Consider the following 21,291-nt stretch of genomic DNA (forward strand, 5'->3'; position numbering starts at 1 on the left):
AAACCTGGTTCGAGCTGCCAAATTTATTTACTGTCGATTTGTCAATGGAGCAGCACATACTTCACTAGGTCTGACAGACACATCTTCAGAAAAGGTGTCTTCAGCTTCGTTATCATCACTCTGTACAATTAAGAGGATCAAAATAATATTTTCTACACTTGTTACTCCATTTGTATTAGCTGATGGTGACATATTATTCATGCCATCCATTCATTCTCAAAACTTACCTTGGTGGAATCGCCCCTCACAATATGGCGGACACGCCGGCGAGGCAACAAAGTGATGCGTCGCGTCATCTAAACTTCTTCGCTGAAACTCATGATTGGTGTAGCTTTTAACCAATCATCTTCTTCCTTCTCCTCGGAAGGTAGGCTGCGCACTGAAAAGGTAAACAAAGCTTCTCAATTTCATATTTTCTACAAACCACGCTAGGGTGAATTTCACGTCTTGGGCTGTTAATGAATGAAAGTTACTTTTTGCAGTTTTCATATTAACAGACTTATTAATGTGCTCTCAACATGACCTCCAGTGACAGTTTTGTAACTGTCCCCCAAATGTCAGGTGCTGGTCATGTAATCCCCACTACACTCCAACAGTTTAACACAATACTGAAGGAATGCCAAGCAACGATATTATCACACATGTATTCTACAGGAACGACACAATAATTCCTCACAGCTTATAAACCTGAATAAACTGCAACCGTGTAAAACGACACTCATGAGTTCCTTTACTGTAATACACCACATACAGCGCATCCAAAATGTAACCTAAAGCAAGCTGGTTGTAAGTGTCTGTTCACTTGACTGCAGTAGCATGTAGTAGGTAGTAGCAGCATAAGGTGTCCTGAAATTATTTTTAGCACAATTTGACTGTTAGTTGTTTTTTTTTAGATCTGTAATTCAGACTTTAGACTTGTGAAATTACATATTTAAGTGTTATATTATTATATTTCTGCCTCAATAAGGTGGCAACTCTGAAAACCAGAAAAGATGGATAGCAATTCAATCTCTGAACCCAAATCCAATGGAGTGAAGAAAGGAGGAGTCAGGATCATTGTGGATGACAATGATGAGGGTCTTAGGTAAAGACCTAACGGGGCCTTTCATCTGAAATACCTACACTATGGTGAGATGTTTGAAGTGTTAATGCCTGTATTTTATTTCTCTCCGTTTCAACAAGTCCAACCGACCTGTCTGAGATGTTAGCCGAGGGCACCAAGGAGTCCCACGATCGAGCAGAGAACTGTCAGTTCGTCAAAGATTTCCTCAGGGGTCGCATCATCAAGGATGTGTTTAAGGTTGGCTTAAAAAGTACACATACGTGACATGTTCAAAATACACATGGACCTATGACTGCAAATGGTTGTACTTTCCTTTAGAACATTATCCAATTTTTTTGTTTGGTTTTTTACTACTTCTGCATATATAAATATTTGCATTTCAGATACAGAACCTATTAAAACTGTCGTTTTGTCATTGTTCTGAGCTATGTGCAAGTTTAAATACCTCAAGGTCCATCAAACTGGTTTACCAAACAAACACGGAGATCAATTCAAATATCTGAGTTTTGGAAACTCATCTGTTTTGATTCGTTTAGGGAGGTGTGAATGCGCAATCAAACTCTGGTCTGCCTTCACACCTAGGTCTTGGTTCAGTTGAAATGAACTGTGGTGCAGTTCAATAGCGGACTGCAGACTTGCTTTTGTTCTTTGGAAGCATTGTGGGTAAATATAACCAAAATAACTGCGCAAGTCTCGTGCTAGCAGGAGAAATTGGTTGTGGTCTTTTACCAAAGACGAAAGAGAAATCCTACAAGCACTAAAATCTGAAATCACTCCAGTTTTGTTTATGTTTTGTGAAGAATGAGGTTGCGCTCATGTCTTCTTCAGAGGTGTTTGTGCCATTTCCTTTAGTGATTTTTGGTACAGCGCCACCACAGACCATGGGGTGAACAAGTTTTTCAAATGTTTGGATAATTTGTCACAATGCAGTGTGAAAGTGAACCATACCACTTTCAATGTAGTAATTTTGGTCCCCAGTCAAACCTGATAGTATGAAAACACGCAGAGTTTAAAGCAATTGTGCGCTTCTTTCTTTTCTGTTTTATATTCAGAGAGCCACGGCAGCTTTGTACTTTGTCTATTCAGCGATGGAGGAGGAGATAGAGAAGAATAAGGACCACCCTCACATCGCTCCAATCTATTTCCCTGTGGAGTTGCACCGTCGCGAGGCCCTGGCCCGGGACCTGGAGTATTTTTATGGAGCGAACTGGGAGAGCCAAGTGAGCACAAAGCACAGTCATAGTTTACTTTCTATGTAGTTTGTCGCATTGTTTTCATTAATTATCTGCAACAAATTGTGTTGTTGTCAGGAAGCTCTGACCAATGAAAAGCAAACTTGTCATGGCGGCGTTCTCTCCGGCAGATCAGCCTCTCTGCAGGCACCAAGCCTTACGTGGACCGGATTCACGAGGTGGGAGAGGCAGACCCGGTTCTGTTGGTGGCCCATTCCTACACCCGCTACATGGGGGATCTCTCAGGAGGACAGATCCTGAAGAAAGTGGCCCAAAGGGCTCTGAAGCTGCCTGCATCGGGAGAGGGTCTGAACTTCTACCAGTTTGAAGGAATCACCAGCCACAGAGGCTTCAAGCAGCTCTACCGCAGCAGAATGAATGAGCTGGAGCTGGACCCGGAGGCCAAACAGAGGATTGTAGACGAGTCCAATAGGGCGTTTGGATTCAACATGATGGTGGGTGAGCAGGATGGGTCCAATAAAGCTGTAACTAGAAGGCTGAAGTTAACGTGGGGATTATTAATTCTTTAATCAGGTCTTCTCAGAGCTCGAGGAAATTGGAAACACCATCAAAGAGGAAGTCCAAGAGCAAGGCTTTGGGCATGGTCATGCAGAGCTCATTCAAAAAGATGATTTCAACAAGTGCCCATACTATGCAGCTAAAATGGGTAAGGTGCCTTTGCTGTTCTTTAGTGTATATTATCTTCTGTGTCCTCCCCTCTTGTTCTTCATTTTTTCCTTCTTTTCTTTTTGTGCCCCTATTCCTGGCCCTACTTGTGTCGTTTATTTATTCCCTTCTTCAGTCCACCCACACTATGCCTTACATCCCTTTTTAACTTCTGTTTCATCTTCCCTTCCTTGTCTTACCTCCTGTTTTACTTCCTTCTTTATGTTCTACCATTTCTTTTATCCTTGCTCCACACATACTTAAAGCTTGACCCCCGTAAAAATATCTGTTATATTTTCAAATGGCTTCAGTGTAACTCAGAATTTTCAAAAGTGTCTAAAAATGTCTGCATGTTTTAAAGTAAATGTGTAGGAACCCTGTAGGAATGTTTTTGCAGAAAGTTAACACTGCGTATCACTGAACGCACCGTCTCCATGGTAAACCGTGATGGCAGCATCATGCTGTGGAGATGGAAAAGTTAAAGGGCTATTGAATGTTGACAAGATAGTTCAAAGTACTAAACAATGTGAGTGTCGATGTGGTTTGATTAGATTTATTGTTCGACCCAATGTTGAAGTGATGTTGGATGACTAAAACAGCTTTCATTTATTGCTTGGTGGAAGAACTATTATATAAACAGTTCTTATCTACTTGACATTTTTAAACTGTCTGTTCTCCTTGCCTAACCTTCCCCCTCTCCTCTGTACAGCTGCAAATGGGAATCCAACCTATGCGCTCCAGTTAGCCAAGACGCTTGTGGGTCATCTTCCCTGCCAGGTGGCGCTGGCGGCCTGGGTTGCCATCTTTGCTGGCTTTACAGCCTGGTACCTTCTGTAAGCTCAGGCAACTTTCATCAGCCTTTAAAAAAAGTTCAGGATAAAATGGCTGTTTAAACCATCTTAAATTTAGTTGGATGAACTCAAGTTATTTTTTTTTTGTTTTTGAGCGACTTCACTTGTAGGACTGGAGTTAGTCTAAGAAGATATTACATGTTGTGTGACAGTGAGATCTTCCTCCACGGTGCTTTGTTTAGATCCTGAATTCTGTGGGCATACAGTTATGAGAAACTTTGTCGTCTAGAGAAAAGCTAAAACTTTAAACTTGTGGCATATCATCCAAAATCATAAACTGTATTTAATGTAAAGTAGTTTTAGAATAATGGAGAGTATTATGTTGTTTTAAAAAATGCTCTGTGCAAATGTGTGTGCATGTGTAAAAGTAAAAATCCTTAAATGCCACAAAAGTGGCTCATGGGTAATATTTACAGTTCATTTCAAATCTTCTGCTTGTAATCCTTCAGACAATGAAAGCAGACAGAATCTATGAAAACATTCAAAAGATAAAGATAAAGAAAGCTTCCCTTATTTTTTTTTTGTTGTTGTTGCACAGTCAGGAACAAATAAAGTTGCAACTTTTCAGTCAGCAGATATAAGCGTTTCACCTGACGACGTTGCTCCTTTGAAGCGCCAGGGGGCGCTGTTTGCCCACATTTAGGCTACTTGAACGAGAGGAAAAGCACGGACTGGATGCTGCTGGACTGATATAGAAACACCCGAACGAGTCAGTGTGAACGTTTCTATGTTTCTATATCATGTTAAAAACGTTGCATCCAATCAGTCCTTTGCTACTGCAATATTACACACAATAACTTTGCAATGAGAATTGCATTTTGATATATTGTGCTGACAGCCGAGCCTAATTGCTATGTTACTCTAATAAGTGCAAGACTTTGTTGAAGTTATTTTTCTTTTAATGGAAATAAAAACATACACACTATCTCTTAAAAATGGTGAGAGACTGATAGGATTTCTAAATCCCCAAGAATTTTCATCTTCATACTATTTATTTTCAATAGCAGTGCAAACAATATGCGTGATTGTACATTCATTCCATTTTCATCAGTCTAGTCCTACTGTCCTATCAGTTATGCAAGCAACTATTGAAAACCTCCGAAAACTTTCTCAAAGCCTTGTTTATCTATGACCCGTCCAAAACGAGTGGAGAAATAAAACGTGTCTGGACTGCTGTATCTCTTCAGTTTCAGTATAGTCTCACTTGCAGAGTCTCCAGTATCCGCAATGGTCATAATGTCTGACACAGGGAGGTAGATGTCTTGACGCTTGCCCCAGAAAGTGAGGTGAGAAACTTTGAGCGTGGTTAGGGACGGGTCCAGGTACATCATTCCTACAACTCTTCTGAAGAGGTGACTGGCAATGTAGAGCATGCCACCAGCAAAAAGCGCAATCCCAGTTGAGTAGCTGACTAGATATAGGGAGACAATTCCTTGGAAGTAGAGGAAGTACACCGGGGGCAAGATGACCAACGTGATTGCAGTCTGAAACAGCTTGAGCCTGGACACAGCTCTCAAGAGCCTAATGTGATGCATGGTGTAAATCATAGAGTATTTCTGTGTTGATAGGTCAGAGTATCTGACCAGGGTTGTGATTTTTGGCGTGAGGGTTCCACGACAGCTCTGAAGGAGCGGAGTGTGAGCTGAACGAGGCTGAAAACAGCCCGAGAGAAGAAATGACCTTCTGGTGCAGGTCAGGGTCTGAGAGGTGAACCTGGTCAGAAATATTGGTCTGATCTGTGGGAAAGAAACATTTATCAGAAGAAAAACAGCAACTGTGTAGCCCAATTGTGAAAATGCCCGATATAAAACAAAACCTTCTCAAATGTACAGTAAACCTTGATGAAACAGCGTGTAACCAAGACTGATTTTTAATTCTCTAAACCTTCAGGGAAAAATTACTTGTTTTACTCGACTGTCAACATGCACTCATTTTACATTATGGTCTACAAACATTAAGACAAGAGCTAGAAAAATTAGGAGCTATTCGGTAGAATGGCAAACTTTTATGTAAGCTGCACTTGTAATTATGAATGAGAGCTAACCTGGAGCTATCTGATAAACTGGATTTTACTTTTCGTTGCTAATATTATTAAAATAATATAAATGTCTCACCATGATGCTCATCACGACTGACGAGTGTAGTTTTTTTAAAAAGAAAAATGAAAATGAAAGCAAAAGGAGAAGTGATCAAAGTCAACCTGAGTATGCTAGGAGCATGCTGATATGAAGCTAACCTACAGACCGACCCGGAAGAGTTTAACAAAACAAGCCGTCTTTGATTATCCAAATTTTTTTCCCCTTTATGGCCCTGTGTAAAGACATGAAGTCAAAAATGTATTCGACGTTATCTGCTTTATTACTGCTGCCATTATTCCATATATAAAATAACATAACCGGCTAGCGCGGGTAGCACGGAACTGCTAGACTGCCACATCCGCTGGGAGGTGCAACCTGAAAGTGTTCCGCTTGTCCGTCCATCCGGGTTAGATGTCCCACCGGCTCTCTGCGGGTATTTGTATCGCCCTAAATCTTACAATGAACATTTCTAAAATGCTATACCCTACGAGTGGAATATAGTCCTGCGTCAAACCGTATTTTAGGAAAATGACCGCTGCAGGACAATAAATGTCACATTTAAGGGCAACTTTGCCTCTGCAGTTTGAAGGTAATTTCTGCTTTCCGAATCGAAACTCCGAGGACACGAAAAAGGGAAAACAAGGAGAACCACCATGCTTCAGCTGGGAGATGAAGTCACCCTCTACTCGCTGGTCTTCGTGCTGGTCCTGCTGGGAACCCGGAGCCCCTTGTGGTCCACCGCCCTCACGACCTCCCTCTATCTGTTTGTAGCCATGTTCAGGTTCCCGCAGCTGGCGACCAGCAGGGCACGACAGGTACTGAACCCAGTAGCGGGAAAGGCATCCGCGGTAGCTCACCGAGGCAGTGGACACGACGCCCCGGAGAACACGATAGCAGCCATACGGGAGGTGAGAGTCAGTGCCAAAAAAGACAAAACTTTCCACTTATCTCTAGCCTGTGAAGGAATTTATTTGGGAAAACTCCACTAAATAAAATTGTGGTCTTACTGGGTTTTATTTATGAGTATCGGAGTAAAGAGGGCTGGCTCACTGCAGTTTTTTGTAATACAATCATTCACTGCAGGTTTTATATCTGTTGTATGACGCAATTTGATTCACATAAAGATTTTTGCAACCTATTGTTATATAGTTCTTTCTAGATACGAACTTTCTTCCCATTTATTTATGAAGAAAGCAAAGTTTTTCCCAGGCTTCTCATTTTTAACCAACTTGGTCAACAAAACTGGAAGTGAGCTGAACTTTTTTTTAAAATCACAGATTAACATGAAAATATGTTGGACAGTATAGATTGAGTCAAACATATTTATTTTTCGTATGTTCTTGAGGTTTTTCTATTATCTTAAACTTGTTCTCCAAACTTGTTTTGCAAGTATGACTTCAGAAAAAATTGTCTATTCATCATTCTTTAGTTTGACTTTTCGCCTGAAGTGAAAAACAAATTTGTAAAAATCAAACCTCAAATATCAAGTTCAGGATATTTTTTATATTTGCTGTTAAATTGAATATGGTTACCCAGCATTGAACCTCACATTTGAAGTACCGTTTTAGTGACTGGGCTTTTCTTAATCTGCAAAAATGTATAAAACTAAGAAAAAGACTAAGGAGACCATAAGGCTCCAAAGTTGCTGAATGAACTGAACTTTATCAGTGACCGCTTCTCTCAACAAAGTACAACCGTGTCCAGACGACTTTATCTGGTCAATTATAGAGCTTGTTGCTTAGCAACAGCATGTATTACCAATCCCGTGCCAAATGTTTCTTTGCGACACTACAGTAAAAACAGTTTGTGCTTTCAATCATCAGCGCCCATCAGATACCCTAAATCAAAGTTCTGAAGCAACAGTGACACCTAGTGGCTCAACTCGTCTCCTACATGTAATTTAAAACAGTTTTCAGAGTAACTGGATGTAGAGATCAGCCTTGTCAGCGCCACCGCTGGTTCTTATAGCGTCGCTCTTTCAAAGGATTTTGTAGCACTTATCTAACCTGTTAAATAAACTCAACTAAATAACTTTTTTTTTTTTCTTGAGTTTTGTCATGTTTTGTCTGTAAAATTAAATCTCACGTTGCATGTATGCATTTCTTCCTCTGCTTATAGGCGAGTAGGAATGGTGCAACCAGTGTTGAGTTGGACTTGGGGTTCTCTGCAGATGGGATCCCCATCCTCATGCACGATGACACGGTGGATCGGACCACCAACGGTTCGGGCCCACTCAACAAGATGAGCTTCTCTGAGCTGCGCAAACTAGATGCATCTGCTAAACATCGATTCAGGTGAGAAACGGACAAAACAGAATGCGGAAGGATCTAAACTCCTGTACACATGTCTGTCATGCTGTTGGGTAACAAAATGATCAAATGATTGAATTCAAAGACAGAATGTGGCAATTATTTTATAAAATACACGTGTTATTGTGAGATGATTATAAAGGTATTGTTTTGGTCGTTATCTCATCAGAATACAACTCCTCGTTTCTAAAGCCTGACTTATGAATGAGCTCTGCTTTTCTCACTAGCTCCAAGTTTGTTGGTGAGAAGATCCCAACTCTGGAAGAGGCGGTGAAGGAATGCATCAAGCTGAAGCTCACCATCTACTTTGATGTCAAAGGTCATCCAGATGAGGTGCAGCCAACAAAACAGAGTTGATGCTGTGCAGCCGGTCAGCTGGTTTTATTGATTTGCATCCAGGTGAAAGTGCAAAAGGATGTTGGGCCTCTCCTGTGCGTTGCAGAAATAATCCTACCTCTCTCGAACGCTTCCACATTCAGTCGCTGCAGTTTATATTACTGGAATGTTTTGTGGAACAGATTGAAGTGAAGTGGAAAGAATAGTTATGTACTTCTTTGTATCACTTTTGTAAGCCACCGTAACACGAGGTCCAACAATGGAGACAATGGTTGAAATGAAATCTGTATTAAAAACTAATACAGATCTAAAGGCTTCATCAGAACAACATGGAATAAGAGGATAATTATTGATAAATGGGTGCAGATATGACACCGATGTAGCTTTTTCTTCAATAACATTTAAATATACTGATTGCTTATAAGGAGCAACAAGGATAAAATTAAATAAGCTTATTATTAAATCTTGTCACACTTGAGTTTTGAATTAATACTGAAGGTGTTACATTTCTAAAAAAAAAAAAAAAAAAAAAGGAAAATCATGTGAATATTACATGTGAGAGATATGCACGTGTTCGGCCAGACGGCTCTGTGTTTGTATTCAGGCTTTTAGGCACTGAATAACTAAGTTGGTTGATGCAGTGTTGAATGTTTTCAGTGTATTTTTATTTATTTTTTTGGTTGACATTGTTTGACTGGAGGGCCCACAGCGGTGTGTCTGTACTCGCACCATGTGGTTGTTTGGAAACGGAACAAACAAAAGCACTTGCTGCAAAAAAAAAGAGAACTGACTGACCTTCTGCATCCCTCTGTTTTTCCTTCCCATTCAGTCGGCTGCATCGCTTAAAGACTTGTACAAGAAATATCCGGTTCTCTACAACAGCAGCATCGTCTGCTCCTTCCATCCCAAAGTCATCTACAGGGTAAGAGTGTGGATGATCTCTGGAAACCTTTTTTTTTTTTTTTATTTTTTTTTTTTAAAGCAGAAGGTTTAAAGCAAATTTTACGCAACCCCTACATGGTGACATAAGTTCCCAAAAGATTACATTTGGTTTTTGTTACCTTAATCTGTTTTCCTCAGAGCGACGTTTGCTTCACTGCTTTGCTGTGAAACGTAACGTTACACAATCCAGGTCAAACCCATCCCTCAAAAACAAGTTTCCACTCGCACTTGCCTGTGAAGGCATCGCAAAAAGCCGTAAATCTACTTGATCTTAGTTGTTTTAAGCATGCGCGCTTGTATTTATTTTTCCCTATTTTACTTTCTCGTTGGTAGCTGTTCAGTTGTGTTCTCGACGGCCGTAGCAGGTGATTCTCGCCGTGTTTGAGAACGCTGCTTATACAAAAAGCCGTTGTTAAAATTGCTACATTGCTTTTAAGTTTGGGCACCACTAGTTTAAATATATAAAGGTTATTATTAGTCAAATGCGACTTGAATGAGAATTTACGACAATATATGCTGATTAGCTTGATTGTTTTGCATTTTTTAATGCCTTTGCACTTTGAGAAATCTTAAATTATCTTAGCCAGCTATGTTTCTTTTTACTTTTGTACATTTGTTACTAAAAAAAAGAGATAAACCTCGGTTTAAAAATAACTCACAGCAGTAAAATCTGTGGTTTCCTCTATCAGATCATTCCTGTCACATATATCTGTCGTTGCTGCTGCAGTCCAGACTTTCAGACATTTGTTTTGTTTGTTTCGTTTTATCCAGATGAGACAGATCGACCCTGAAGTGCTCACGGCGTTGACCCACAGGCCGTGGAGTTTGAGCTGTCTCGGCGACGGTACGCCACGTTTTTCCTCGCTATGGCAACATCACTGGATGATGATGATGGACGTCTTATTGGACTGGGCACACCATCACCTGCTGTGGAGGCTGTGCGGCATCTCTGCCTTCCTGATCCAGAAAAACGTCGTGTCACAGTGAGTTTAAGCCAGTCGGTCTTGGTCTGAAATTCAACACTTGCTCTGAAGTCGCGCTCCCACGACGATCCAGAAGGCTTATGTTTTTATCATGTCGACGTGTTCTCCAAGCGCTCCCGTTGAACTCGTCCTCATACGTGTCTTCCTGTCTGCAGGGACTATGTCCAGTACTGGGCTCAAAGGGGAGTGGAAGTCGTAGCCTGGACCATCAACACAAAACTGGAGAAAGATTATTTCCAGGAGGTGCTACTCATCAATTACATCACAGACAGCCTTGTGGAAGATTGTGAACCTCATTACTGAGACACACGGTCAATGGCTGCCCACAACGTCTCATTATCAGATAACATTCTTAAAATGAAAGAGGATGTTTTCAAGTAATTACTCCTCAGCTATCAGTGTCAACAGATAAGGCCCTCTTCTCACCAGACTAAGACCATGTGACAACTTTAAAACTAAACGGAAATATCTACCGCGGTGCACCAAGAGCACAAGTGTGAATTTCTTTGTTAGAGTTCCCCCACTGCTTTTAGAAAAGCGCACACACCTCCATGCTGCACATATGCAGCTTGCTGCGGTGGTTGAATGTGATGGTGGAGGTGCAGAAACCTATCGTATTTACAGAAATTTTCCTCAGATTGCAAGGAAACTTCATTGTGAAACAGTGATACCGTTCTGACAGAATGGTATAAAACAGCAGTAACTTTCCACTCAACGAGTTTTTTTTTTCTTTCCCCTCCCAAATTTTCTACAATCTAGCAAAATGTAAGTAGTCTTGAAGATTACAGGGCGATCCCAATCTGTTGTGAAGAGGGTCGGATAAATCACATGTTCCAGTACTGTAAACCTACGCTGAGTTTTATCTGTGGATTTTCAAACTTTTTAAACTTTATTTCTAACTTCGTAATAAGAGGCCACGTATCAGGTTTTGTGTTTCCTTCTCGACACTTTATAAATATGATAAATTCAGTTGCACATGTGGTGCATACAGAGATTTTCAGACAGCATGCGTGTACTCTTTGTCTTAAACGGACTCGTCTCAGACTGTCTGTGCAAAAGTCTTTACAGGTTTTTCTGGGCTCCTCAGTTTATCTTTGGACAACGGCTGCTAGCATTAAAGTAATCTTTAGTTTAGTTTGACGGTTTTTAAAGAATCCTTTGAATTTATTGATTTGGCCACTTAAAGTGCAAAACCACCAAAAAAAAGCAAATCCACCGTAAAAAGCTCTTAACTTAAGGAATAAAACAGTTTTGTGTCTGCAAACGTTGACTTTTAAAAGAACCCTTGAATTTTAACACAGTACATATGAACACGTACTCGGTGCCGCTCTGGTTTGAGCTCTTTCACAAAGAACAATGAGCAGGAACGGAATAAAAAAGAAACAATCAATCCCCACTGCAAAAACCTGGCGGCACTAACTAAATGCTTTTCTGGTCAGAGTTGGTGTCCTGTTTTGAATCAAATACAAGACAATCCTGCAATTTCAGTTTTTATTAAGTAAATATTCACCTTTTTGACATAATTTTAATCTGTCTAAAATGTACCATGAAGAAAGCAACCAATGTCCAAAATATTAAAGAACCATAAGAGAACTTCCATTTGAAACAAAATGGAGGGGGGGGGGATGACAAATTAAGACTTTTGCACAGAAAGACTTCTGTACTCAGGATTTTAATAAGTTTCTTGTTTGCTTCCTGTCTTTATTTTTGCTTATTGTTGATGCCTGAGACATTTGTCCTTCCGCACGAAAAGGGAGAGTGTGATAAACTACCTATAATATGTCTTGTTTATGAATATGAAGAATGACTGAGAGTCAATGCGCTGGTTTAATGCAGATCAGTCTTCCTCTACGCTCATGTGTGAAAGGACTTGTGATTATAAGCAGTCATATACTTCTTTTTTTTTTGGTCAAAGTAATTTATCTCCATTTATTCAGAATGGTGGGAGTGGCACTGAAATGCTGTGATATATGAAAATAAACAACCAAATCTGGAAGCAAGCAAGTAAGGGCATAAGCAGTAAAAAAAGGAAAGGAAAAAAAAAGTTTGTGTGGAGTTAAAATCTCTAACAAATAACTTTGGAAACTGTTTTAAAACATCCGGCCATCCTTGTTCTTATGTGAGTTTTACAGTTTATCTTTGTTAATTATTAAATTACACACAAATGATCAGATAGTTACATTATGGGTAAAGGGGGGAAAAAAAAGACTTTTGGTTCAATTGGGTTTACTTTGGTAAAACTGCTTTTATGGTAGACCTACTTAGAGAAACATAAAATGAAATATAATAAATACATTAAGATATTTATTCCCACTCATTTCTAAACTGCTCTTGATCTTTTATTAGTCGTTTCTTAACAGAAGAAACGCCCTGCTAGAAACGTCCATTTAGAGAATAAGAAACTATCAAACAAATGTGTTTTTAGTGTTTTAGTAAACGGTGGCATTGTGCAGGCAACTGGTCTCTCTCTGCAGACTGAGTAAACTGAAAAGAAGCAAATAACGAGCCGCGCCAATTACATGTGTGATATATAAAATGACAATAAGTGAGATGTCTTTGTAGAATGCAGCTGTAACTGATAATGTATACTTGAGTATTTCAGAGCATGTGATTATATTTCTGCTTGTGTTTTACTAGCCTCACATCTTTTACACTCTGTACAGAAAGTGATTGTAAGCGGTCATAAAGTGGAATGCCTATTTCATTGTCTGTCCTAAAATAAAGCAATGTTTGGGTTTTTATGATGGAATATGTCTGTGTTTACATGTGGAAGGAGTTTTTGGAGCAGAAACGGATTCACGTTGGATCAGGTTTTTACGTTTTGTTGCATCTCGGTTGATCTGATTGTCAAGCAATCCAGCAGTTCCTCTACAAGAGGGAAGACGATTCTTCTGCGGTAAAAAGGCAAAACTCTCTAAAGAACATGGAATGGTACAGATGTTACTTTGTAAAATGATTCAAGTCCAGTTTGTTTGTGTAGCACATTTCAGCAACAAGGCAGTTCAAAGGGTTTTATATCATAAAAACAGAATATATTCACCAATTATTAAACAATGACCTATTGTCAAATACCATCATCAATCAACTCAAATACGTTGATCAATGTTTCACTCTAAGCCGCTGAGTTTTTTTTAGCCTTCATTTAAAAGGAATTTTCTGGAAGTTTGTCCCAGATTAGTGGTGCATAGCTGCTGAATGCTGCCTCTTCATTTCCACCCTAAAATAACTCATTTGTTCATGTCACAACCTCAAACTTTGATGTATTTTATTGGATAGATGCTCCCAATTGAAACAGAAAATGAAATCGTGGGAGAGATTTTGCTTTGTCATTTTTGTCTCGGTGTAAATAAAGCTGTTCTGTGATGACCTCAGAGTGCCGTTATCAAACAAACGGCACCACAAAGAACACAGCGGACATAAAACAATATCCTAAGCTCCAGTTCATGACCCGACAAGGAAGGCCATGGTTGAAATAAGTTAACATATGGAAGAAATTGTCGAAGGTCGGCTAACGAGAATGTATAAAACCCCTTGGGCTACATCCACAACACCATGTGCATCGGAAAACTAACACTGTTTGTACATCAACCACATTGTGAAACATGGCAATAGCAGCATTGTTCCATGGGGACTGTTATTTTCTTCAGTGGAAAAAGAGACGTTGGTCCATGTGGAGAAATGTATAAATGTAGGAAAACTTTAACTAGAGACTGGGGGGGAGGGGGAAAATGTCCACCTGCTAGACAAAGCAGGTGGACAAATTCCACCTGCTTTGTCAGGCAGAATGGGACAAATTCCACCTTCTAGCAGGGCGATCCAGAGCTACAATGTGATGGTTTAAGACTAAAGCTAAATTTATGTTAGAATGTCCTAGTCAAAGTCCATTGATGTTAACCCTATCCATCCAATCTGAGCAAAGAAGACTTTCTGACTCGGTTGGGCTAAATATAAACTAAAACCTCTTAAAAAATGTAAGTAACTTTGCTCACTTGGGTCACATAAGCTCTTCTTGACCAAATCTGCATGTAAATACCAGACAATGGGAGCTGCAACACTAATATCCAGATTTAAATTTTTAGATCCCAAAGCTGGGTGGTTTTTTTTTGGTGGACAGCCAGCAGAAATGAAGGGATTTGAAATGTGTTGAAGTCTTTTGAGTTCTCATGTGATTTTTGGATTCGGAGAAGTTTAGTTCAAGGAGGTGTCGTTCATTCATCTAGCAAAAGTTTTCTGACCTCGCTGTTAATGTTAACCCTGTAGCATTGTGAATGATTAACTCGCTGCTGTCTGACCCAGATAGTGTGGATGGACGGGGTGGGGGAGGGGGGGGGGGTGACTGAGCAGTATTGGATATCACCGCAGATAAGCCTGTCTGAGCCGCTTCTTGTCTCCGCTGATCTCCAGGAGCTAAACGCAGACGGTCGGCTGACACTCGGGTGGTTTTGTTCACCGGAACACCAGCTGCTACCTGTGCTTACGGCTCTTGGATCCCAGAGTGATGCTATTAAACAATGAAGCCACCGTACAGCTAGGTATCCATGGAAACCGGAGAGCATTTGTTAAATAATCACGAGATGCTGAGTCACTGTGTAGTGAAACTTTGTTAATTAACAACCACGCGGACTGGAAAACATTAGATCTCTGCTTGTAGTGGTTTATTAGGTGAAAGGTGAACACTTGGCTCCGCCTGCGTAGATTAAAGAGAAACAAGGCTAGCGGAAACCAAGAGTTTTCAACTTCAGAATAAAAGCCTACGCTATATTCGCCAGCATGACAACAACCGAAAGGCATAGTGAAAAATGTTTTATGTTATCATTAAGGGTCATCTTAAAACAAGTGTTTCTATTAAACTTGTTTAAAATATATTTAATAGAGCGCTTTGATAATTCACTAACAAAACCGTCCTGCGACCTCAAACAGTAAAACAATGCATCTAAAACATACATTTCTGGGGGGGTTTATTGCACAATGTTCCAGTAAAAACAATAAATTTGTACTAAAATAATATATTTAAACAATTCCAGATACATGCGTCATTTGTTTAACACGGAATTTATTTAATTACATACTTTTACCTCAATACTTGATTAGATACTGTTTAAAGAGAAAAAGATCTACATTTCAAATAACGTATTCCGATGTTTTACGTTGCTTGTTTCAATTGTTTTTCTTTAGATATGATGATGAAATAAAGTTGATAAAAAAGGCTATAAACTGTCTCGTAAGCAATTTCAGTGTTTAATAAACAATATTGATCCAAATACTGAGCCCTGTGGGACTCCAAAAATATCTAGTCTCTCCTCTAAATGAGTGGATGAAGGATGTACCTTTTGATGGCGCAACCTTTACTTGTAGCGTAAGGGTTTTATTTTGAAATTCGCCACCGGACGCTTTAGAAATCTCAATGGGTAGCTTCACAATGTACGAGCGTGGTAGTTCCTAGTCCTTATGAAAGTAAAGTGCGCTTCGCCCTTGTAATCTGTCAGAGGAGCGGGCGTATTGCAGTCATCTTCGGAGCTGCAGAGGTGCACAGCAGATACAGTGTCCGGCTCAGAGAGTCACAGTCCTCGGGCGTCAGAAAGCGTTCATCCCTCCTCCTGTGCACGGTCCCCGGCACCGTGGACCCGGGTTCTCCTTGAATGACCTACACACAACCCTAAAGAACACGCAGTGGTCCCATTGGCACCTGGAGGACAGCAGCCGGTCCGGAGCGCACTGCTATAAAACACAGCAGCTGACGGAGCCAAGCAAAGCGAGTCCCATGCAGGCTTCTGGCCGACCTCAGAGCCGCTGACCCCGGGCGACAAGCCGCAAAGCAGGACGCGCTGCGTCAGGAGGAGCGAGCTGGAAGTTTACGGTGAAGAGTTTAAAGGTGGTCACCGGGGAAGAGGCACACACTGACGGGCTTATTGCTGCTTCCTGACATCACATGATGTACACAATCACCAGGGGTCCCAGCAAACTCGTTACACAAAGGAGGACAGGTGAGTGAGAGGCGGCGCGGGTTATCTAATGAAGCTTCACCAAGGAAAGTTTGCTCGTTTGAGTTTATTTTAAAAATAATAATTAAAAAAAAAAAAACTGCACAAGGTTAAACAGTTGGATTTCACCTCAGGTCCCACCCAGCAGGTCGAGAGCAAGTTCAGCGACTTGAAGCTAAAGCCCACCTCTTGGCTCACCTCAAAGTGAGTATACACTCCATCTTCATTCTATTACCGCACCTGTAATTATGGAGTTTTGTTTACGCGATTCGCGCTGGCAGCCGCGTGGGCCCAAAATACTTCTTCCCACGTGGACTAGTAGTGCGATCATGTAACGCCTCGACGTGGCCTGCCTCCATTATCGGACTTTTTTTTTGTTTTTTTCTGGGGTTTTTTTTTTTTCCTTTTAAACCCGCTCTTCCCCTTAGAGACTCTCTCAGGTCAAACCTTTGTCTACGTTTACTTGAGAGTCAAATTTCGACGTGTTAACATTGTGTCTATGGGGCGTTCATGATCGGTTGTAAAATCAGGTTCTATCTGTAAACTCATATCTTCTGGAGCCCTTATATGTTAGTCATTTTCCGCGACTCAGTAATGATGAATAATAATGTTTGTTTTTTTTTGTTTTTTTTTAGAGGGAGGGGGAAATGGGCTTTCATAATAAAATGTCCAAGTTCTGATTTTTTAATTATTATTATTATTCAGTAAAGATGGCTGCATATCAGGAAAAGTTGGTATTTCTCATAATCTTGTTATACTTTTCTCATAATAATGACTGATATGAGTGGCAGAAATGGGCTTCCATACTTTGATTTTTTTTTTACACTATACAAATTAACACAGAATATTTCTAATAATTTATGCTTCTTTTTTGGATTTTATGATCAGATAATAGTGATTTGTTTTTAAATGTGAAATTTAGATACAACCTGTTTCTGTTTTTCTGTTGGACAGAAACTTAAATTTGGCCTGATTATTCTCTTATAATAAGAAGGAATCTATTTTGGCTTCCAACAGAAACTAAACTTGTTGTAATTTTCCAATATATCCTTGACCAGCAGTCGGGCATGGGCTACTGCTAGTCACTAAAAAAAAAAAAAAAAAAACCTGAAAAATTGGAGAACCATTGATCAAGACAAGTTCAACATTTGCTCCATGGAATTAAAAATAGAGACGATTTAAGTCTAACTTTCATCAAATTAATGTATGAACACGGTTCTATTGTGAACCTCGTGTTTTACCTCAGTTTCCCAGCTGCTGTTTGCTCCCAGTGGGTTAAAACCTCAGCCTCAACTTGCCTCAACAAATATGGCTTCTCGCATTTTCCGGCTAACGATCGGCGCGCCGTCCTCCCCGCAGCTCTCCGCCTCCGAAGATCGTCTTCAACCGGCTCAACGGGAAGCGCCACAACGGGACGGCCACGCAGAAGAGCCAGAGCCCGGCCGCAGAGGGATTCACGCCGGCGCACGAGGAGAACGTCCGATTCGTCTACGAAGGTGAGGATCACCGGATCAGTGGGCCGCGCGCGGGGTCAGACGTCCCGATCTGATCCCGAAGCCGACAAGAGATCTTGTTGCGCGAAGTGTGTGAAAGTCAGAGGTCGAGAAGATCGGAAGCGGGACGGTTTTTCCTGCGAACTTGCGATTCCGTGGGAGCGGATATCGTCTGATTTTAAGCATTTCAAATTTGATATCGGGTAAAAATGAGACATGGGCTGTCCGTACACCCACCTGACCTCAGGTTAAGAAAGTAACGTTTTATTTAAACATGAATTCATGTTTAAATAAATTAAAAAATGTAAAAAAAAAAATCAAAATAAAAAAAAAACTACACAAAGCAAAACAAAAAGATCTCAAAGAGAGAGAGATGTATCATGCAGAATAGAAACAAAGTGATTGGCATGTATGTGAAAAGCAAGTTCAAGGCAAAGGCCTCTTTTCTTGAATTTTCTTCCACTTATTATGAGGGACTTTGGCAAACTTTTATTTCCATTCAGAAAAAAGAGCCCAGAGGAACTCCGCTCTTCTCACTGCGCAGCCACGTTCTGATTTCTCCTTAAACGGACAGCGTAATTCCATCTAACCCAGAACAGGTTCTCTAGTTCATTTCGGTGTGTCCCGTCTACAGTAATTAAGCACCATTTTTCCAACAGCGCTTCACAAATCGAAGGTCGCTTCGAGTTACTTTAATGTGGGTCAGCGCGGACCCGGAGTCCCTCGGGGGGAAAATAAGAGCTCGGACGGCTGGGTTTGTGTAAAGCAGCAGCTTTCTGTTTCCTTTGGGCTCTCGCCAGGAAAGATGCGACTCTGGTGGTTGTTTGTTGCCACAAACTTCAGGGCTTCGTTGTCGCTGGATCTAAAAGAAGAAGAAGAAGAAATAAGAACCAGTCCCTTAAACCAGCTTTCGTGCAGTAACGTCACTGGGATTTGGATTTCAGATACGACAGCCTGACAAGTAACAAGTTGATTAAAGATGCAAAACACTGAGACCTTTTGTTCCATTTTGTCAAATTATTTCAATTAAGGCTGCCACTGATGATTAATTTAGTCAGGGATTTATTCTATTGATTAGTCTGACGATTAATTGATTAATCGGATAAGAAAAATTAGCACATTCTGCTGTTTTTTCATTGAAGTCGTTTATATTTCTTGGATTACTTTTAGTAGGTTTTTTTTTGTTTGTTTTACAGAATTTAAACCAAGCGATGCCAAGTCTTTACCACTTTAGGAGTTTTGGGTAGAACATATATTTACAGTCAAGCTATTTTTAATCTTAAATGTAAATATTTTTTGTACAGGTTTGGATTAATTATTGCTCCAAGTATGTTCTCCAGTACAATCAAGTTCTAAATTAGTTGACGATTATTTCAATCATCAGCTAATCTCAATTTAATCGGATTAATCAACCCAAATTTGAATGTATTTTTACTCTGATTTTAAAGTAGCGTCCAGGTTGTGAACTGGAAGGAATTTTATTTTGCAGATAAAAAAAATCTAATCCATTGCAGTCGGTTGCATTAAGAAGTCGTCCAGCTGTGTGTGTGTGTGTGTGTGTGTGTGTCTTGGTCTCAGCGTCTGACGTCCTTGTGTGTGTCTGACTGTGTGCAGTATGGCAGGAAGTGGAGCAGAAGCTGGAAGACCGAGGGGATTCAGCTGACACCAAGGGGCCGGTTCAGTACGCAGAGAAGACCCCCGGCACTGTGATGAAGAGTGAGTTACCTCCACTTGTCCAGCTCAGCGCCTCACGCAGCACAAAGCACAGCCGCCCTCGTAAAGCTGATCTCCCGTCTGATTTGTGTCGGGCGGCTCTGTTCCCGCTCAGTGCCCTGCAGAACTTTGAACGAGTAATCTCACCTGGTGTTGATTTATTGGCTTGATTTCAGAAGAGCTGCTTTCATCACCCCGGTTGACTCAAATGCCACTGTGTCTGTTTCTTTTTTTCTGTCTTCCCTCCACATGCAGCCTGAGGACGGCTTTTAAAACGGCGCCTAAACGTTTCGCTCGCCTTTCAGTTTGAGAGAATCTGGCTGTTCCAGATAAACCGGCTCCAGTTTGTAGCTGCAACATTTCTGATGGATTATTTTTAACTTAGGTAGCCGGCACTCTTGTATAACTGAAAACAGATATTGACTTTCATTTGCTTTGTATACAGACTCATTTTTAAGCCTTTTAGTTTAATCAGAATTTCCTGTAGAGGATTGTTGCTCCCGTTTTTTTTTCCTCTCCTAAAAATCAGTATAATCTAAGTCTTAAATGTCCCAAAGACTGTGCTGAAATAATAAATGTAAAGAAATAAAATAAAAAAAGCTTCATGGTGAGCATAGAACTTGAGTAATAATCCAATCATTTATTATTTAAATGTAATAGACGCCATTTAATCATCTTTGACCTATAAAGACAGGAAACACCCAAACTGAGACTCCATACTGTTCATCTCCTCTGATTAGGTTGTTAGATTAGTTGACGTTCAAGTAAGCAAGAAAAAGTGAAATGGAGAAGAAAGAATGAAGAGGAAAGAGGAAATATAAGAAATTAAAGGAGAAAAATCAGAAATTAAGAAAAAAAAATGAGGAAGGAGGGAGAATTGAATGTAGTAAAGAAAGAAAGGAGGAAGAAAGTTTTAGAAAATTCTGGTTAAACTTTTGGAACATTTTACCAACATTTCAAATGGCTACCAGTAATTTCTTCCTGGATTAACCACCTTCACACTGAGCATAATCTGTTGCTCACTTTCTGCTTGAAACGTGGTGCATTCACTGAAACCCCACCGAATGGAAAAAAGGGTTTTTTTAATTAAACTGACCTCCAGTTTAAGCAAAATGACAAACTCTTGATCAGAAGCTCATTCTCCCTTTTCTCCCCTCCTCTGCCCAGACTTTGTGCCTATAGACCTGGAGGAGTGGTGGGCTCAGCGCTTCCTCGCCAACATCGCCAACCTGTCGTAACCGTACGAGAGCGCGCACCGAAAACGAAGCAAGCCCGCACCGGTGCCGACCGCGAGGTGACCGGAGACGAGCCCGTCTCCCGGGGGGCCGCGGTGCTGTGCGTATCTTTCGGAATCTGATTTTTAAAGCCCCGTGCTTTACGCTGCTGTAGAGAAATCTGGGTGTGCAATATAAACTCGTCCCCTCCGGTCCCTGAGCGGAGCAGCGGCGACCTGAATGTGGACTCTTGACAGAACTGACCTCATGTTGTGCTGCATTAAAGGACACATCTCTACTTGAACAATGTATGAGAAGATTTTTCTCGTCTTTAAACACGCACAGCTCTGGGTACGTTTTGGGTGTTTGGATGTTAAGCTTGAAGTAAAGAAAAAAAAAACATTTTCAAAACTTTTTGTGTGTTGTGGTT

General features: G+C 40.6%; 4 protein-coding genes across 7 annotated transcripts; 3 read left to right on the top strand and 1 right to left on the bottom strand.

The window, feature by feature from the left end:
• The first annotated feature begins 310 nt into the window (after positions 1-310).
• On the top strand, positions 311-4,990 carry hmox2a (heme oxygenase 2a). Its single transcript, XM_008408659.3, has 7 exons — positions 311-387; positions 968-1,084; positions 1,183-1,300; positions 2,116-2,283; positions 2,427-2,750; positions 2,830-2,962; positions 3,671-4,990. Exons 2-7 carry the CDS (start codon positions 993-995, stop codon positions 3,796-3,798), a joined length of 963 nt encoding a protein of 320 aa, XP_008406881.1. The 5' UTR covers positions 311-387; positions 968-992; the 3' UTR covers positions 3,799-4,990.
• tmem186 (transmembrane protein 186) lies at positions 4,898-6,261 on the bottom strand. Its single transcript, XM_008408859.3, has 2 exons — positions 5,927-6,261; positions 4,898-5,548 (listed from the first exon to the last, which is right to left on the bottom strand). Exons 1-2 carry the CDS (start codon positions 5,936-5,938, stop codon positions 4,898-4,900), a joined length of 663 nt encoding a protein of 220 aa, XP_008407081.1. The 5' UTR covers positions 5,939-6,261.
• Positions 6,262-6,292: 31 nt separating this feature from the next.
• On the top strand, positions 6,293-13,201 carry gde1 (glycerophosphodiester phosphodiesterase 1). Its single transcript, XM_008408541.3, has 6 exons — positions 6,293-6,798; positions 8,009-8,184; positions 8,427-8,532; positions 9,365-9,457; positions 10,249-10,460; positions 10,616-13,201. The coding sequence occupies exons 1-6, from the start codon at positions 6,544-6,546 to the stop codon at positions 10,761-10,763; spliced, it is 990 nt and encodes a 329-aa protein (XP_008406763.1). The 5' UTR covers positions 6,293-6,543; the 3' UTR covers positions 10,764-13,201.
• Positions 13,202-14,799: 1,598 nt separating this feature from the next.
• mcrip2 (MAPK regulated corepressor interacting protein 2) lies at positions 14,800-21,272 on the top strand. 4 transcript variants are annotated; one of them, XM_081605262.1, is made up of 5 exons: positions 14,822-16,444; positions 16,576-16,645; positions 17,688-17,937; positions 19,549-19,650; positions 20,815-21,272. In XM_081605262.1, the coding sequence occupies exons 1-4, from the start codon at positions 16,390-16,392 to the stop codon at positions 19,642-19,644; spliced, it is 471 nt and encodes a 156-aa protein (XP_081461388.1). In that variant the 5' UTR covers positions 14,822-16,389; the 3' UTR covers positions 19,645-19,650; positions 20,815-21,272. The 4 variants fall into 4 exon arrangements, with proteins under 4 accessions (XP_081461391.1, XP_008406636.1, XP_081461388.1 ...); XM_008408334.3 differs by having other exon boundaries at positions 15,561-16,444; positions 17,801-17,937; XM_081605265.1 differs by lacking the exons at positions 19,549-19,650; positions 20,815-21,272 and adding an exon at positions 18,735-18,929 and having other exon boundaries at positions 14,800-16,444.
• Positions 21,273-21,291: the final 19 nt, after the last annotated feature.

This window comes from Poecilia reticulata, chromosome 1 (assembly GCF_904066995.2).
Source record: "Poecilia reticulata chromosome 1, P_reticulata-male-v2, whole genome shotgun sequence".
Lineage (NCBI taxonomy): Eukaryota > Metazoa > Chordata > Actinopteri > Cyprinodontiformes > Poeciliidae > Poecilia > Poecilia reticulata.

Coding starts and splice junctions, on each gene's coding strand:
- hmox2a (XM_008408659.3), top strand. CDS start 993: ATGGATAGCAATTCAATCTCTGAACCCAAATCCAATGGAGTGAAGAAA. Junction 1,301..2,115: donor TCATCAAGGATGTGTTTAAG/GTTGGCTTAAAA, acceptor TTTTATATTCAG/AGAGCCACGGCAGCTTTGTA. Junction 2,284..2,426: donor GAGCGAACTGGGAGAGCCAA/GTGAGCACAAAG, acceptor TCTCTCCGGCAG/ATCAGCCTCTCTGCAGGCAC.
- gde1 (XM_008408541.3), top strand. CDS start 6,544: ATGCTTCAGCTGGGAGATGAAGTCACCCTCTACTCGCTGGTCTTCGTG. Junction 6,799..8,008: donor CGATAGCAGCCATACGGGAG/GTGAGAGTCAGT, acceptor CTCTGCTTATAG/GCGAGTAGGAATGGTGCAAC. Junction 10,461..10,615: donor CAGAAAAACGTCGTGTCACA/GTGAGTTTAAGC, acceptor TCCTGTCTGCAG/GGACTATGTCCAGTACTGGG.
- mcrip2 (XM_081605262.1), top strand. CDS start 16,390: ATGATGTACACAATCACCAGGGGTCCCAGCAAACTCGTTACACAAAGG. Junction 16,445..16,575: donor CGTTACACAAAGGAGGACAG/GTGAGTGAGAGG, acceptor ATTTCACCTCAG/GTCCCACCCAGCAGGTCGAG. Junction 17,938..19,548: donor CGTCCGATTCGTCTACGAAG/GTGAGGATCACC, acceptor GACTGTGTGCAG/TATGGCAGGAAGTGGAGCAG.